This window comes from Eleginops maclovinus, chromosome 18, assembly GCF_036324505.1.
Source record: "Eleginops maclovinus isolate JMC-PN-2008 ecotype Puerto Natales chromosome 18, JC_Emac_rtc_rv5, whole genome shotgun sequence".
In the NCBI taxonomy this organism is placed as follows: Eukaryota; Metazoa; Chordata; class Actinopteri; order Perciformes; family Eleginopidae; genus Eleginops; species Eleginops maclovinus.
Genome location: NC_086366.1, coordinates 5,713,530 through 5,729,151, shown reverse-complemented (window position 1 = coordinate 5,729,151; position 15,622 = coordinate 5,713,530). Strand labels below are relative to the sequence as shown.

The window sequence follows — 15,622 nt, the reverse complement described above, 5'->3', positions numbered from 1 at the left end:
GTGTGTGTGTCTGTTGGCAGTTAAACAACTATTGATCCCAGGGTGTATCCAAGGACCTCATTTCCAACGAGATCTTGTCTATTGCCGACACACACACACACACACAGACACACACACACACACACACACACACACACACACACACACACACACACACACACACACACACACACACATACACACACACACACACACCTCCTCCCTCACCTTGGTCCCCTGTTTATCTCACATTAGATAAAAATCACTCAAAGCCCTTCATGAAGGAGGAAGTCTTTTTTCTTTCTGTCTCAGCTTTAAAAAATCCCCTCTCTTTCCCTCTGTTATCATGTGAGCACATGCCGCACACAAAATGGTATTTTCCTGAAATGCAGAGTGTTTTTTATACCCTCTCTTGTGGCTGTGTGGTATTTTGGTGACGTGCCATACACCACAATGGGAGGAGAGGCTCAGCAGGGTGTTTCTGGTACTACAATTTGAGTGTCAGAGAAACACCATGTTGTTCAGCATCGGCTCAGACTGGATCAGCCAGCCACTTACTTTCATTTAAAAAGTCACACCCATATTTATGATACATTTTTGACCCTAACCACATCTATCAGGGTTGTGAGGGTTACTTAAAAAATGGTGACCTAATTTATTACCCTCAATATCAAATGCAATGCAAATAAATGAAGATGTTTTTGACTGAAGTGTATTATGTTAAGACAACAGAAGAACGTGACCTTAGAAAAGAAGAAACCAAGAAAAATGATTTTATTTATAAGACAACCTGCCTTTCATTCAGCATATTCAGACTATACACCAACAATGAAACACATGAGCACATACTACAGTTTAAAGAAGCATAAATAAAATCTGACTCACGGTAAATGCTCCTTTTTAGTTTAATACACACAGTTAAATTCACACACACTATTTTATGAACATATAGGTTCATCTGCTTAATTAAAAACAGAATAAAGGAACCAAATATTCTCTGTTTGGTTTGTATTAACATTGTAATCCTGCTAGTAATCCACCAGTAATCTGAATACATATTTTTTTCCAGTTCCTTGTTTTGTTTCTTCACTGTGTAATCCCATTACATGTAATCCATTACTCCCCAAGCCTGTTAATTACACAAAAATGTTTGTGACGAAGAAGAGTGAAGATTAATGTCATTCACAGCGGCTGATAGCTCTCCGTATAGCAGCTGAAGCCGGCAGGTACGCGCTCCATCGGCAGTCTGTAATTTGAGTGACGCTTGTTGTCAAGCTGTGATTACGCATGCCAGATCCAATGTGGTTACCTTGGCTAAGTCTTGCGCAATCAGCCGACGTATTCACTCGTAAATACGTCGCTCTGATTGATTATGATTCATTAATCTACACAACGAGGGGAGGCAGTGACGTCTTCAGGTTGCATTTCCATGAAAAATGTCCTCTAAAATCTCTCGAGAACCTGTTATTAACGTGCCCGTGACACGCCCACTTATGATGTTTGAAAATAGATTCTTCTAAATCTCACCTTTTTTCCATGTACACCCTCATGCCTGCAGCCACAACATACCCAAAGTGCTCTGCCACTCCTTCGGTGCACTTGACTGCACTTTGAACCTTATAGTTTAATAAAAAACACAGCCACCTGTTTCACATTTGTCTTTCTCTAAACTCCCTCTTCACCTTAAAGAAAAAAGGGTCAGGAACAGGAGAACAGAGGATACAGCTTAGTGGAAACAGCAGCTGGGAGTCAGATATCATGTCATCTCTGACCTTGAGGATAGAAAGACGGGAGACAGGGAAAGACGGGGGGCAGTAAAGTGCTAACCATGTGCTTTAGCTAAACAAGCAGATCAGCAGAATATGTGATTCGTTTTTCCTAATAACACATCTTTTGTTATTCACAGTGAGATTTGGAGCTGTGGTAAGCTGCTGGCTGTATGAGAGTACCGGTTTGGCTTTAAAAAAAACACGTCAACTATATTTTAAACTCTCTGCCGACACGGGTCCACAATGCAAGTTTATAGTGCATTAAATATCATTTATTGAAAACTGGTTTAATTTCAAGTCATGTCATTTCATACATGTAGTCACAAGGAACTAAGAATGTGTAGTTTGTCTTTCTCTATTTGTATTTTCACTGTTAAATGAAATATATCGTTATCAAAGTGTTCGAAAGACTTCCAAATATCATTATCTGTGGACTCCAGCACCAGGATGTTTAGTAACACCTTTGATGCTTAGAAAGCCGGCCAGCATACAATCTGTTCACATGCAAATATATTAAATTATTTTTAGACTTTTATACTGAATCTAATTTGGTAAAAACATACAAATACTCCCGTCTGTTTTCGATTGGCAGTGAAAACAGATTGTCTGTCTGTGAGCTCAGACGGGCAAGCCCTCTCACTCTGTATCCTCTTTGCGTGTGGCTGCAAGGTCACAGGGCTAGACAGGCAGCTACGCACACATGCACGCGCACACACACACACACACACACACACACACACACACACACACATACACACATTAACTGATCATGCCGTCACAGAGGGGATTAGGCTGGGAAGCTGACAGAGTTAGGAGGGTTAGGGTAAAGTCTGTTTGTGTGTGTGTGTGTGTGTGTGTGTGTGTGTGTGTGTGTGTGTGTGTGTGTGTGTGTGTGTGTGTGTGTGTGTGTGTGTGTGTGTGTGTGTGTGTGTGTGTGTGTGTGTGTGCGCTTCATACTGTCATGGCACGCAGAACTAGAATTAAAACTGATTTCAAATTTACTTTCTGAAGAGCGAGGCAGCAGCTGACGTGGAGGAAGAGGTGATTTCAGAAACATAGCTGCACACATGCACGCAACGTATTTAGCAAAAAAAACAAAACTCAATGTCTTACGGAAATCTGCTCCGTTGTAAAATGAATTATAGCGTTTTATAAGCCGAAAGAGTTGTGAGATTACATTCTTGAACTTTTGCTGATCCCAGTGGAAGAAGTCATTGTTAGGCTTCTTCCACCAGGAGATTCATGCGTACGTAGGAGTAAAGCTGTTGTATGCATTTAGAATCTTCCTGAAGTACTTTTCCGATGACACTTGAAATTGTTAAAACACACTCTGGGTGTTAGAGGCCCTATTATGCTTTTTTGGGGTTTCCCTTTGCTGTAGTGTTTTATCGTTTGTTGTGCATGTAAATGGTCTTAAAAGGCCCCTGTGTTCCTTCCAGAGTGAGTTTCTCTCCCACACACACACCCCCCTCCTCCTGCTTAAAACGCCTCCATTAGACTCCTTTGTTTACTTCCTGAACATAGTGACGCACTATTTAACACTAGTGCTTCTATTGGCTAACACTCTTACATTGTACATGATAGGCAAATGGATGGGATATCTCAAAGGGGTTAACCAATTACAACAGTTAACAATCAGAGCAGACTAGGATCTGGTTTCAGACAGAGGGTGAAAGGAGAGCACCGGCAGTATGAGAACAATAAAGACCTTTTTGAACAATAAAGCATGGAGACATGTCCCAGTAGAGGCACTAAATACAAATATGAACCTGAAAATTGGCAGAATATGTCCTCTTCAATATGATATGAATGTAAAAATGGGGGTACAATTAATGTGGATAACTTGTAGGGAGAGAGGAAAAAGCTAATGTATTTCAAGCTGTGTCATCTGTCTGTATCATAAGTGTACCAACTTAAGAAAAGGAGTGATCACGCCGTGTGTTTTGTGTCTCCAGGGAGCAGAGGAGACAGAATGAGGAGCAGCTGTCCTATCAGAAGCACTCTGAGAGCCTGCACCGGGAAACACTACTCAGGTATCTCGTGAGAAATTCCCATCCCTTCCCCTTATCCAACTTTCCCACAATCCCTGTTCTCATCCCACTCATTGTCCTCCACAACTTCCTCTGCTTCACTTCTCCTTCCTCCCAGAGAGAGGTGGGGATAGTAGTGTCAGTTGAGATCTGCTCTTGGATCATTTCAGGAGATCTTAGGCTCCGTAAAGTGCCAGTGACACAGCAGAGAGTCTCGTGTGAGGCCGGCGCAACAGATGGAAGCACTCCCTAGCTGGCTTGGAGTCATGTTTCTCACACACACACACACACACACACACACACACACACACACACACACACACACACACACACACACACACACACACACACACACACACACACACGCTCATCTGTGCACATATTGTAGATATGCAGAGGCACTTCTATTGGAGAGCACCACACCGACACACACCCACAGACGGACATCTACACACACAGAGCCTCTCATCTTTCCATGCAGCCGTTAGATGTTTGCGGCGTGTGTGTGTGTGTTTTTTTGAACATGGTTTCTGCTGGTTTTCTTTTTCTAAGCCACTGGCAGCCTGGTGTGTTCAATTACACTGTCGATTTATTTCCCTTCCCACACAGCAGACTCTGATCTCACCCTTTTGGCTGCTATACACTGCAACATATGATAGCACTCTGCTGGGGGAGGCTATTTCAGAAGGGATGGGGGAGAGTGGGAGAAGAGAGCTCAAAGAAAATGTATCGGAGACAAAAAAGATTGGAGACCATGGGATACTAAAGAGAGGTTTATCTGCTCAACACGGTTTGGTTTCTGCAGAGGAATCAATCAGTGCCTGCTATCTTTGTAGATGCTGCTTTTATGTTGAAAGGGTTGTGAATCTCTCCTGTTTCTCTTTGAGAAAAATGTTTTGAAATGGCTTTTTGTGAATGCCTCAGCTTCTTCTGATTTTCCACTGTAAGATACCATTTTTTTTTGTATTTGTTCAAACTTAATGGCAATTTAATGGCCAACTTTTCCTTAGAGCACAGGTGGAGGGTAACTAAGGGCCCGTGTCCACATAGCGCCTTTTTCTGACGTAAAATCGATTTGCAAACAACATTTCAATGCTTTTCTAAGACAGAGTAGTCTGGATTATATCATCTGTTTGTGCTCCCAATATATTATAATACATTGTTTTATCACTATGAGCACCAACCAGAATATTCTTGCTCTCACACTTTGTATGAATGAGCTTCACCCCCGTCTCTGAAAGCAGAAGAGCGAGGAGGACGATAGAAGTCACACACTCACAGCAGTAACAATCTCCACACATCTGATCTGCTCCAACAAACAGGCTTTTAGGTGTTTGTTATGATCTAAAAAAGACACGGTCAAAAACAAGCTTTTCATCCAATTTCTACGGTGTTGTCACCGCTGCTTTTCTTAGAAGTTGAAATATGTGGACACGGACCAAAATGTATTCCACAGTCTTTGAACGGATATTTTAATGTCCTCCTACTTTACACTTCTACTACACTTTAAGTCAGAGGTTGGACTGTTTTACTTTTATTTTACACGACTTTGGTTCAAATAAAGATTCAGAATATGACTTGAAATTAACAATACAAATATATTGTGTATTTTTTTGGGTTAAGACAGCATTTGCTAATTCCTTTAATTACATCTGGAACTGGGATGCTATCCTAACGTCAGCACATTCTGCAATATATTTAAATCCAATGGAAAAATCCCATTGTTTTTTTTCCAAGGAGCCTTTGCACTGTTTACTTCCTGGTCGGCCTTAAAGAAATACGTCATCACTGCACCCCTCACCACACTACTCTCTCTTATGAAACAAACTATGATGCTTACACTCACCTGTTGACATGTGTACCTGCAGGTGTGTGTGTGTTGTTGTTCAAAACCTGCACACACTCTATACAGATGCAAATTGGGAAATGTTTCCTTCTGTTTAGGCTCATCCTCTGCATCTTTTCCAACAGGTTAAAAGATGAGTTGGAGGAGAAACACGAGATGTGGTTGTCGTGCCAACAAAGGTATGACACCGTGCAGGAGCAGCTGTCGTCATGGCAGCAGAGAGAGGCACAGATGAGCAGGAAGTACCGCACAGCTGAAGAGGAAGTGACGCGACTAAGGGAAACCCTGGAGAAGACCCAGCAGGAAACGAGAGAGCTGAGGAGAGACAGGTTAGGATTCTTTTGATGCTCTTTTTACATCAAATTTTTCCTCTAATCCTGGATTCTTTCTACCTATTTTGTTACCACTTCTTTTAAATATCGGATTCTTTACCTATAACCCTAAACTAAAATGGCACTCCAATCTTCACGAAGGCTGATGGGCGTTTGCATGCTTCTTGAATGGTCCAATTTGTCATGCTGTTTTTCAGACTGCAAAGGGTTTATTGACATTCAATCCGTAATGTGGACACAGAATAAATCCTACAAAGATAGGATGCTGTATTTTCTTCCAGCTCTGACACTGGGAGGGAGCCTCAGTGCTTTCCCCTCCAGCACACACTAGTGGTTGTCCCTGGTCAGGAAATAGACTATTTAGTTCTGTTAATGTTAAATATTTACAAGTCTTTTGTGTCTGAGAGGACACGGGGTGAGTGCAGGCCGGAATTCTGTGAATGTGTTCTCGACAATGCTGAACCAGAAAGCCAGTGTCCCTCTGAGAGCAGAGGGAGAGGATCTAATGGTGCTGGGAACGGTGCCCAGGCTTTATGTAAGGTGTTACCTCTCCCTGTGTGGCCGACTCACACTGCTGAACAACCTTACATTTACGGGTGTTTATCCATCTACTTTATTTTGTTTAATTCTTTTGACTACATGCGTCTAGCGGTATTCAGATCCTCTACTTAAGCAAAAGTACTAATACCGTAGTAGAGAATGACACTTAAAGTAAAAGTATTTCAGTATTATCAGGAATACATACCTAAAATATTGGGAGCAAAAGTAATAGTTGGAAATAAATACATAAAGGGAGGACAGAGGGATTTTCTCTCCCTCACACTCCTGCCTGAAACGCCTCTATTGGACTTAATATAATTAAACGGGTGAGATTCAAACATTCAAACGTACAAATCATTCGTAGGGAAAAACACCCAAAAGTACAGGAAGTTTTATTCAGATGATCCAATATCCAACAGTAAAATGACACGGTTTTCAACTTGCCCCGTGCTTTTCCTGTGGCCTCCTTGTGTTTTCCCTAGTAAAAAAATACTATGCCCATTCTGGTGCTCCAATCCCACCTCCAGCGGTCTCCAATAAATACCTTAATCACCCAGTGCCCACAAACCGCCTTCAAAATAAAAGCATAAAAAACTACTTTAATGAACAAACATTATTACACTGAACAAGGACTAATATACTATAAACAGAAACAATATATATATATATTTTAAACTATCAAATAATATAAATCAAAGTGTAGCTCCAACAACTATTATTACATTATGCATCCAAGGGTTGGCCTCACATGTTATTAACCATTCCTTTATCGTCTCGTACATTCAATCCGTTGTCCTTACTTCCTTGTTGGTGAGGACAAAAAAATATATGAAATGAAAGTCGGATTATTTTATGGAACTATCCTTTAGTATAGTGTAAAAACAATATGTTTAGGAGCCATTTGACTTCCAACAAATGCAGAAGTAATCCTCAAATATTTAAATGCAAAGACGAAGGCCTTGAAATGAACGCTTGTCCCTCGAGGCTGAAATATTTTTTCCAGTTGAACTCATTTCTTGAATAAATGTCAAAAGCTTGGTTGAACACAAAGAGACAGCGAGGCATGTTTCTATGTGCTGTCCTCAGATGAACTGGGTTTAGTGGTTGGAGGGCTGACGGTCATTGTGTTTCTGTAGAAAGGAGACCTGATTGCCCTGCCGGTGTTCTTTTTCAATAATGGCCACCATCATCCCTATTATTACACGGCTACATACTGAGTTGAACCAACAAATTGACTCTCAAAATGTATTTCAAATATTTAGTTTACTTAAAAATGATGGTATTGCTTCCGCTTAGAAACAATAGTCCGTTCCTCTGCATACCAACGTCTGGAACTGCAGCGACGGCCACGTAACTTAAAATGACGGCAGCACTGATCGAGGTTTCCTGTAACCATCCAGGTCTGTTCACGTTTACTTTAAATGCTGCCAGAGCCCATACCGTGTTCCTTTAGTGTTTACTTCCTGTCTGTCTTCTTCTGTTGTTTTGTCTGACGTCCAGCTCTCTGTGTTTTAACCTCTCTCCTGCTCTTCTTCTCTTTTTCTTTTTCTTTACTGGGGACAGTTTAGCCATCATGAATCCAAAGTGTTGTTTTCTCCACAATTATATACTTTATAAAAATAAATAAATCCCACTTTGATCGATTAAACGAATGCTTGTCGTCCACAGCTGATGTTAAATTGACCGGACTTCTTTCTGTGGATTGATATGCCTGCACATTAGTCAGTGTCCTCCTTAACAACGTTCTGCTAGCAAAAATTAGCAGACCACAGAATGTCCAAATTGACCAATCAGAATGGAGTATTTAACTAAACTGTGTAATAAAGACAAGGAAGGAGTATAAATAGAAGCATGAAATGAGAGAGAAAAAGAACGGGAGGAGGCTGAGGGAGAGGGTGGGAGTCAGGGTGGGGGGGGATGATGGAGACTGTGACTGTGGTCGCCGCGGTTACTTCACACACTGCCTGTCTCTCGCATGCAGCCTGGGTCGAAGGGGCGCACACAATCTACACACACACACACACACAAACACACACACACACACACACACACACACACACACACACACACACACACACACACACACACACACACACATGAAACATGACAGCTTGCACTCAGCTGTGGAAAGTAACTAGTGAGTATTATACTTTTGTTTGTATTTAAAGTCCAAATAGTTCCTAGTTTCACTTAAGGAAAAGATGTGAGTACTTTTTCTTCTAACAATGCTTGCACTGGGTTCAAGTTTAACCGTCTCAAAGACAGGGACACAGCAGAGAGAGTGGAGAGAGTAAAAGATTTAGAAGTCAAGAGAGGTCAGGAGTATCTGTGCGGCTTCTCATCCATCGTTAAATACGAGAGGACTTGTTTCAAGTGGTGTTCAGGCAGCGGAGGAATGTGACAGGAATCATGATCTCTCTTCTGTCCCTACGCAGAGAAGTGGTTTAACGCCTTAGGCTTTACCAGGAGCAACTGATTACATGCAACAGAATGCAGGATCTAAAAAAGTAACTATTCCCTTGCAGTGACATAATAAATATCTGATTACTGTTACATTTCTAAAAACTGGGGATTACTAGCAGGATTACAGTGTTACTAAAACCCTAAAAAGAGCGAATAGTGTTTGTTGTAAAAGGATCAGATTGTGTTTCCTCTCTGTAAGCTGCTCTGTTCTGTAGGCTTATACTTTAAGTGTGAATCTATACGCCTACTGCCGGAATCTGCTTTATGGGTTTCACTTTCTTTGGTTCATTTTTTCAGTTTTTAATTCAGTAGGTGAACCTATGTGTTCATAAAATAGTGTGTTAAACTAAAACGGAGCATTTTCTGCTCAGATTAGATTTCTGCTTTAAACTGTAGTATGTGCTCATGTGTTCATTGTTGTGGTATAGACTACTGTCTGAACATGCCGAATAAAAGGCAGGTTTTCCCATAAACAAAATCATTTCTGATCCTAAATATTTTGGTTTCTTCTTTTCTAAGGCCTCATTGTTCTGTTGTCTTACATAATATACTTAAGGAATAAGGTTCTCTCGTATTCATCTGCATGGCATTTCATATTGAGGTAATCCAATAGTAACAGAAATGAATCAGGTTAGATTACTTTTTATGGTGATACTGTTAGATTATTTTACATGTAACTAGTAATTCTAACAGATTAGATTTTTAAAGTAAGACTTTTTTAACACAATAAAGCCAATTAAAGACGTATGTCAGATCTCAGATATTTCCAGTTATTTCCTCTCGTTTCTTTGCCTAGAGTGGAAAATACAATATCGTCGTTGTCTGGGCCTCACTTGCCATAAATTTCCATTTGCTGTAAATTCACATTTTAACAGGGCAGTCAGTTCCTGTTTTGAAAGCGTGGGGGAAAATTCTGGACTTTGAAATCTCAATCCATTTTCCAGAGTTATATTATTATCTGTGTTATATATTAGATGATGTCAGCTGATCTTAATTAACACACAATAACTTTTTAAGACGAGTGATGCTGTAACAGTAAAAAATGATTTGGAGAAAGGTCGGCCTACTTTGTGTGCTAGAATCAGCATAAAGTTTAAAAGATTGAATGTGCCCATGATGAGGAAGCAGCCACACACACACACACACACACACACACACACACACACACACACACACACACACACGGCACATGTACACACTAGCCTGTCCTTAAAAGCAGCCTGGCGTGTGAGTGAATGAGAGAGTGCTCCCAGATTTTCCCATCATTCCTCCCTGTAATCCCCCCAGACCTCCTTCTGAGGGCTGAATTTGCACGCTCACACTCCCCGGGCGGTCACACACAACACACACACACACACACACACACACACACACACACACACACACACACACACACACAGTTGGTTTAAAACTTCAACCTTTGCAGAGTTTTTTTTTTTTAATAACCAGAGACGGAACTATATCTGACAAACACGCAAGCCATCATGCATCAGCAGTTTGGTACATATTCAGCTTTAGAAAACATCAAATCCTCGCTTTCTTTTATTTTCTACCAGTTAACATTTAACTGAAAAACCCATAAAGCGCTTGAGCTTTAGAGATAAAAACAAAAACAAAGTAACGTCCTGATCTGACCCGAGTCTCTGTGTTCTTCTCATTCCTCCTTTTATTTATTTATTTAATTTAATTTGTGTTTAACTTTTAAGCAGAAGTATATATATATATGATTAATTCATTTATTCCTAATTGGATAATATTTCAATTTGAGTTTGTAGTAGATTTGTATATTGAATAATATTGAAATGTATTCAGTATTTGTATATTATTTATCTTTAGATACTTTTGATACATATCCATATTGTTGATAAGTACATATTTACTGTTTATTTCATTTTATTTGTTTTCTATAATATTTTTTACTCATACCTGTTTACTCTCCGCTGCTGTGATGAAAGTGACTCTAATCTCATCTGCTAAAGTAAAGAGTGTGCCGCATGAGTTTTACATTCATAATCTTTTAGAAATGTTTTCGCTCTGGTGGATAGTTTCATAATTCTTGTTTAACAGCCCTTTTTTTTAAGCGTTTGTACATCTCCTCTCTGAATCCCGTCTCGTAACGAGGCTGGGACACATTTAAATGAGCTGCAGGAGTCTTAGGATCTTGGCATCAAACTTCCAACTCTTGGGGAGCGTTCATGCATGGCTGTCTGTCTGCATCTATTTTCGTGCTTCTTTGTGTGTGGTGAGTGTGTGTGTGTGTGTGTGTGTGTGTGTGTGTGTGTGTGGGTGTGTGTGTGTGGTGAGTAGGCTGATGTGATTAGCCAGAGCCAGTGGAGTGAATAATATTGTGTCTGCCCCGACTAGGAAGAGAAGGAATGTAGCTGCTGCTCTTTGTAATACTGCAGATCATCCTCTCCACCATCCGATACACACACACACACACACACACACACACACACACACACACACACACACACACACACACACACACACACACACACACACACACACACACACACACACACACACTCTTACACAGTGCGCTATAAGATGGGGTGGGGGAGGGGGTCTTCGAATCCATTACAATTACAAGTTGTAGTAACATAATAAGACTATCATAATATTAAAGTACTGTAAAGAATCCAAGAGAAAAGAAATATCAGTAAGATGTTTTTTATATTATGTGGGACGACAGAACAATGTGACCTTGAAGAAGAAACCAAGATATTTAGGATATAAAATGTCCAGATTAAATTAGGCTACAACTATACGTTCATATCTGTATGTAATGTCTCCACTGTGACATGTCTCCATGCTTTAATGTTCAAAAAGCTCTTTATTTTTTCTCATACTGCCTGTGCTGCAGCACCTCTTTTCACCCTCTGTCCGAAACCAGAGCCCAGTCTGCTCTGATTGGTTAGCTGGCCGGCTATTTTTTTTATGTAATTGTAAGGGAATACAGTTCCTGCTCTGTAACTATTGAAATGTTTGTGTGTGCATATATTCATTAAGAGCTCTTTCAAAAGAGTGTTTTTCACCAACTCTTACTGTATGAATATTAGTGGTAAACGTTGTTCCTTACCTTGTTTCTGCTTCACATCTTATCAGCCGGACCAGCTGCTGATATTATATTTGGACAGGCGATCAACACATTCTCCTTATCTCAACTCCCATCTTTCTTTTTCCTGAGAATGTTTTCTTCCACTTCCTCGTTCCCCAGAGACTGTAGTAGTTTTTAAATATTCTTGACGCAACCTGACATGCTAAGAGGCTCATCAAAAAACAAGCATGTGTAAATATTATCAGAGCTTCTCGCATCGTGAGAGATTCAGACGGGATGTCGGCTTACTTACTTATTCAACTGCAGAAAGTGCTGCCCTGTAGAAATGCTTAATGCAGTGCTGTGTGTGTGTGTGTGTGTGTGTGTGTGTGTGTGAGATAGCTTTTTACACTTATTTTACCCGTTGACTTTGAACACTCACATCTCATGCCGTGTCACTGCGTGTTATCTTTTTCTTTAAGACGTGTTCAAGCCTTTTTAGCTCATATGAATTTGTTATTTTTTTGCATTTCCTCCAGAAGCTAAGCAGCCAGTGTGTGTGAACATGTGCTTTGGTCTCATATGGGCATCTAAAGGCATTCACACTGGAGCAGTAGTGTTTTAGGAACAGATGGAAGGAAGACTGTTGACAGCTGCTGAATCATGAAGGGGAATGAGTTTTTTGGTCCTAGGGCAGTTATTATTGAAACACTGTTTCACATCTTGCTCTTTACTTTTGTTTGTGTTTACAGAGAGATGCTGACAGAGTCCCAAAGCAGAGCCCTGACAAAGATGGAGGAAGACTGCAGACAGAAAATACAGTCAAAGGTAAATCTTCACCAATGTCGAATCAACATGGAGGCCTAAAATAACGTACCGTAATTTCCGGACTATAAGCCGCAACTTTTTGCACAAGCTTTGAACCCTGCGGCTTATAGTCCGGTGCAGCTTTCTATGGATTTTTCATGATTTTTGTGATATCGTAAGAGGTTTTGTTTTGGTTTGTTCCGCTGTTGTACGGCACTACTTTGTCTGGCGGAAGGGCATGTGATCAGACACACAGTCACGGGGGAAAAGAGTGGTATGTTGGTCACATGTCCGTCCGCCAGGCAAAGTAGTGCACGAAAAAGAGACTAGATTAGCAAGAACAAGACGAGTATTACAGGAGCAAAGGAAGCTTTCATCCACAAACCCTCATTATGGCAAACAAAAGAAATGCATATGATGCAGCTTTTAAATTAAAGGCAGTCGATTTGGCTCTCAACGAGGGAAATAGAGCTGCTGCACGTACCCTTGGTATAAACGAATCAATGGTGAGACGTTGGAGACGCCAGTGTGAAGAACTGGCTCAGTCCAAAAAGACGAAAAAAGCTTTCAGAGGTAATACAAGCAGATGGCCCAAACTTGAAGACTTTATTGAAGACTTTATTGAAGACTGGGTGAACACACAGAGAGCAAACGGGCGAGGTGTTTCAACTGTGCAGGTCCGACTGAAAGCCAAAACAGTCGCCACCGAAATGAAGATAGAAAATTTCAGAGGTGGACCATCCTGGTGTCACAGATTTATGAAACGAAAAGGACTGTCCATCAGGGCGCGGACGACTGTGTTTCAGCAACTCCCTCCCGACTACGCGGAAAAAATAACAAACTTCCGCAAATTCACACTAAGAAAGATAAACGAAGTACTTGAAGTACTTGAAGTACTTGTACATATACGTAAAAAGTTATGCAAATATGTACCGTTAACTTGTTTTTCAAAATGTTAATAAAAGGGATGTGTTCCCAAATAGCCATCTATTTCCTGACAATCCCCTTTGTGCATATTCTCTTACATATGGTGATTAAACATTAAAACACCTGCGGCTTTTAGTCCGGTGCGGCTAATGTATGAACAAAACAGGATTTTCCCCTAATTTTAGCTGGTGCGGCTAATATTCAGGTGCGCCTTGTAGTCCGGAAAATACGGTATGATGATGTATTTAATTGGTTTGATATTTAAACGGACCATATTGTCAGGGTTTGGGGAAATAGGGCCCAAGTGCAGCAAAAAGGGAGGCAGGTATGGGGACAAACAAAAGGCGAGCTTTATTCCAAAGCTGTTTTACAAAAATACAAAGTTAGGAAAAATCCAGGACATGAAAAACACTTGACTTGAACGCATGAAAGACGATAACGAACTGACAACAACACAAGGGAGACAAGGACTATTTGAACATGAGGTAGGGAGCCACAGGTGGAACCAATCAGGGGCGGGGTTTGGGAGGGAAAGCACACAAAGGGAGGCGGAAACACGAGGGCAACAGGTGACAACAATGAAACAATCAGACACAAGGAAAACCAAAAGACAGGAAATAAAAATACACAACAGAGGGAAAACATTTCAAAATAAAACAGGAAGTGCATGACAGGACTGGACATGAGTGACTTGACTAAACTAAAACATACAGGACCAACACCTGAAACTAAACAAGACATGACATAATATAAACATGATTAACAAATTTGACGAGACATAACATATTTACGTTTCAGGCAGTGGGGGAGTGTGTGCGAGGTAGAAACTTTAGGATTTTTACCATTGCAGACCATTTACAGGCGCACAAACCTATATAACACACTACAGGGTAAACCCCAGAAAGCAAAATAGGGCCGCTTAGAAAAAGTGCATTTCGTAGTTGTTTTCCGGACGTAAGGAGGCCTTCAGGTGAAATCCGTAGTCCGGAACTCTTTTTTATGATTGCGATTATTCCCATTTTTTAAAGATTAAGTCTCATTTTTTCACACTGTAAGAGAATACAGTTACATTTTTAAAATCCTGATGATGTAATCCCATGTCATATAATCCTTTACTCCCTAAACCTGAATAAAACACTGGTTACTCGAGTTAACAACCAGACTTATCTCCACACTTTGTCTCAGTCTGGCCATTGGCAGGCTTATACACACAGTTTACATCCTGTGAGTCAGACGAGCATCTGCCCAAAAACGAATTGCCTGCTAATTTTAATTTCGTCCAACATTACACAAAGGGAACTCAGAGCCGCTGAATCATCTTAAAGATAATACGACCCAGACATCCTTATAATTAACTAAAGCTTTCACCAGAGATGTTGCTTTAAATGCTCTATAGATGTGATGTTGTTTTAATTATGCTTGATGAGCTAAAACAAATCAGAACATTGCTCACAGCCACTTTGGGTGTATCAGCGTGTGACTGTCAGACATTTTGTTCCAGTCTGTCGGAGTAAATAGGACGGCATCAAACTCATTGTCACTGTTCAGAGGAGTTTAACAGGGAGGATCCCAACACACCCACACACACACACACACGCACACACAATGTGGAGAAGATTATGAGGCTCCACCAGTCTGTTTGACATGAGATAAAGTAAACACACACAAACACTCAGAACTAATCTGTGTTTTATTAGGCCAACAGGGTTAAATGTTTCTTGTCCGCCTGTCTGGCTGCTCAGTGACTTAGTGAAATGTCACAACAAAAAGGGAAATCTCACAAAAAACACACAATTAAAGAATAATAGGATTAATGGCTTTTATATGTTTTGCTTCTTTCTCATTTGTTGTTGTTTTACAGTTAATTCTTATTCATCTTATGTAACGCT

General features: G+C 40.5%; 1 protein-coding gene across 1 annotated transcript in view; it reads left to right on the top strand.

Moving 5' to 3' along the window:
* The window catches only part of lekr1 (leucine, glutamate and lysine rich 1), a 76,741-nt gene that overhangs the window by 49,815 nt on the left and 11,304 nt on the right, over positions 1 to 15,622 (top strand). Inside the window, exons 7-9 of the mRNA XM_063907375.1 lie at positions 3,704 to 3,781; positions 5,750 to 5,953; positions 12,752 to 12,827. Coding sequence (XP_063763445.1) covers positions 3,704 to 3,781; positions 5,750 to 5,953; positions 12,752 to 12,827 — 358 coding nt within the window. The remainder of the gene's footprint in view (positions 1 to 3,703; positions 3,782 to 5,749; positions 5,954 to 12,751; positions 12,828 to 15,622) is intronic.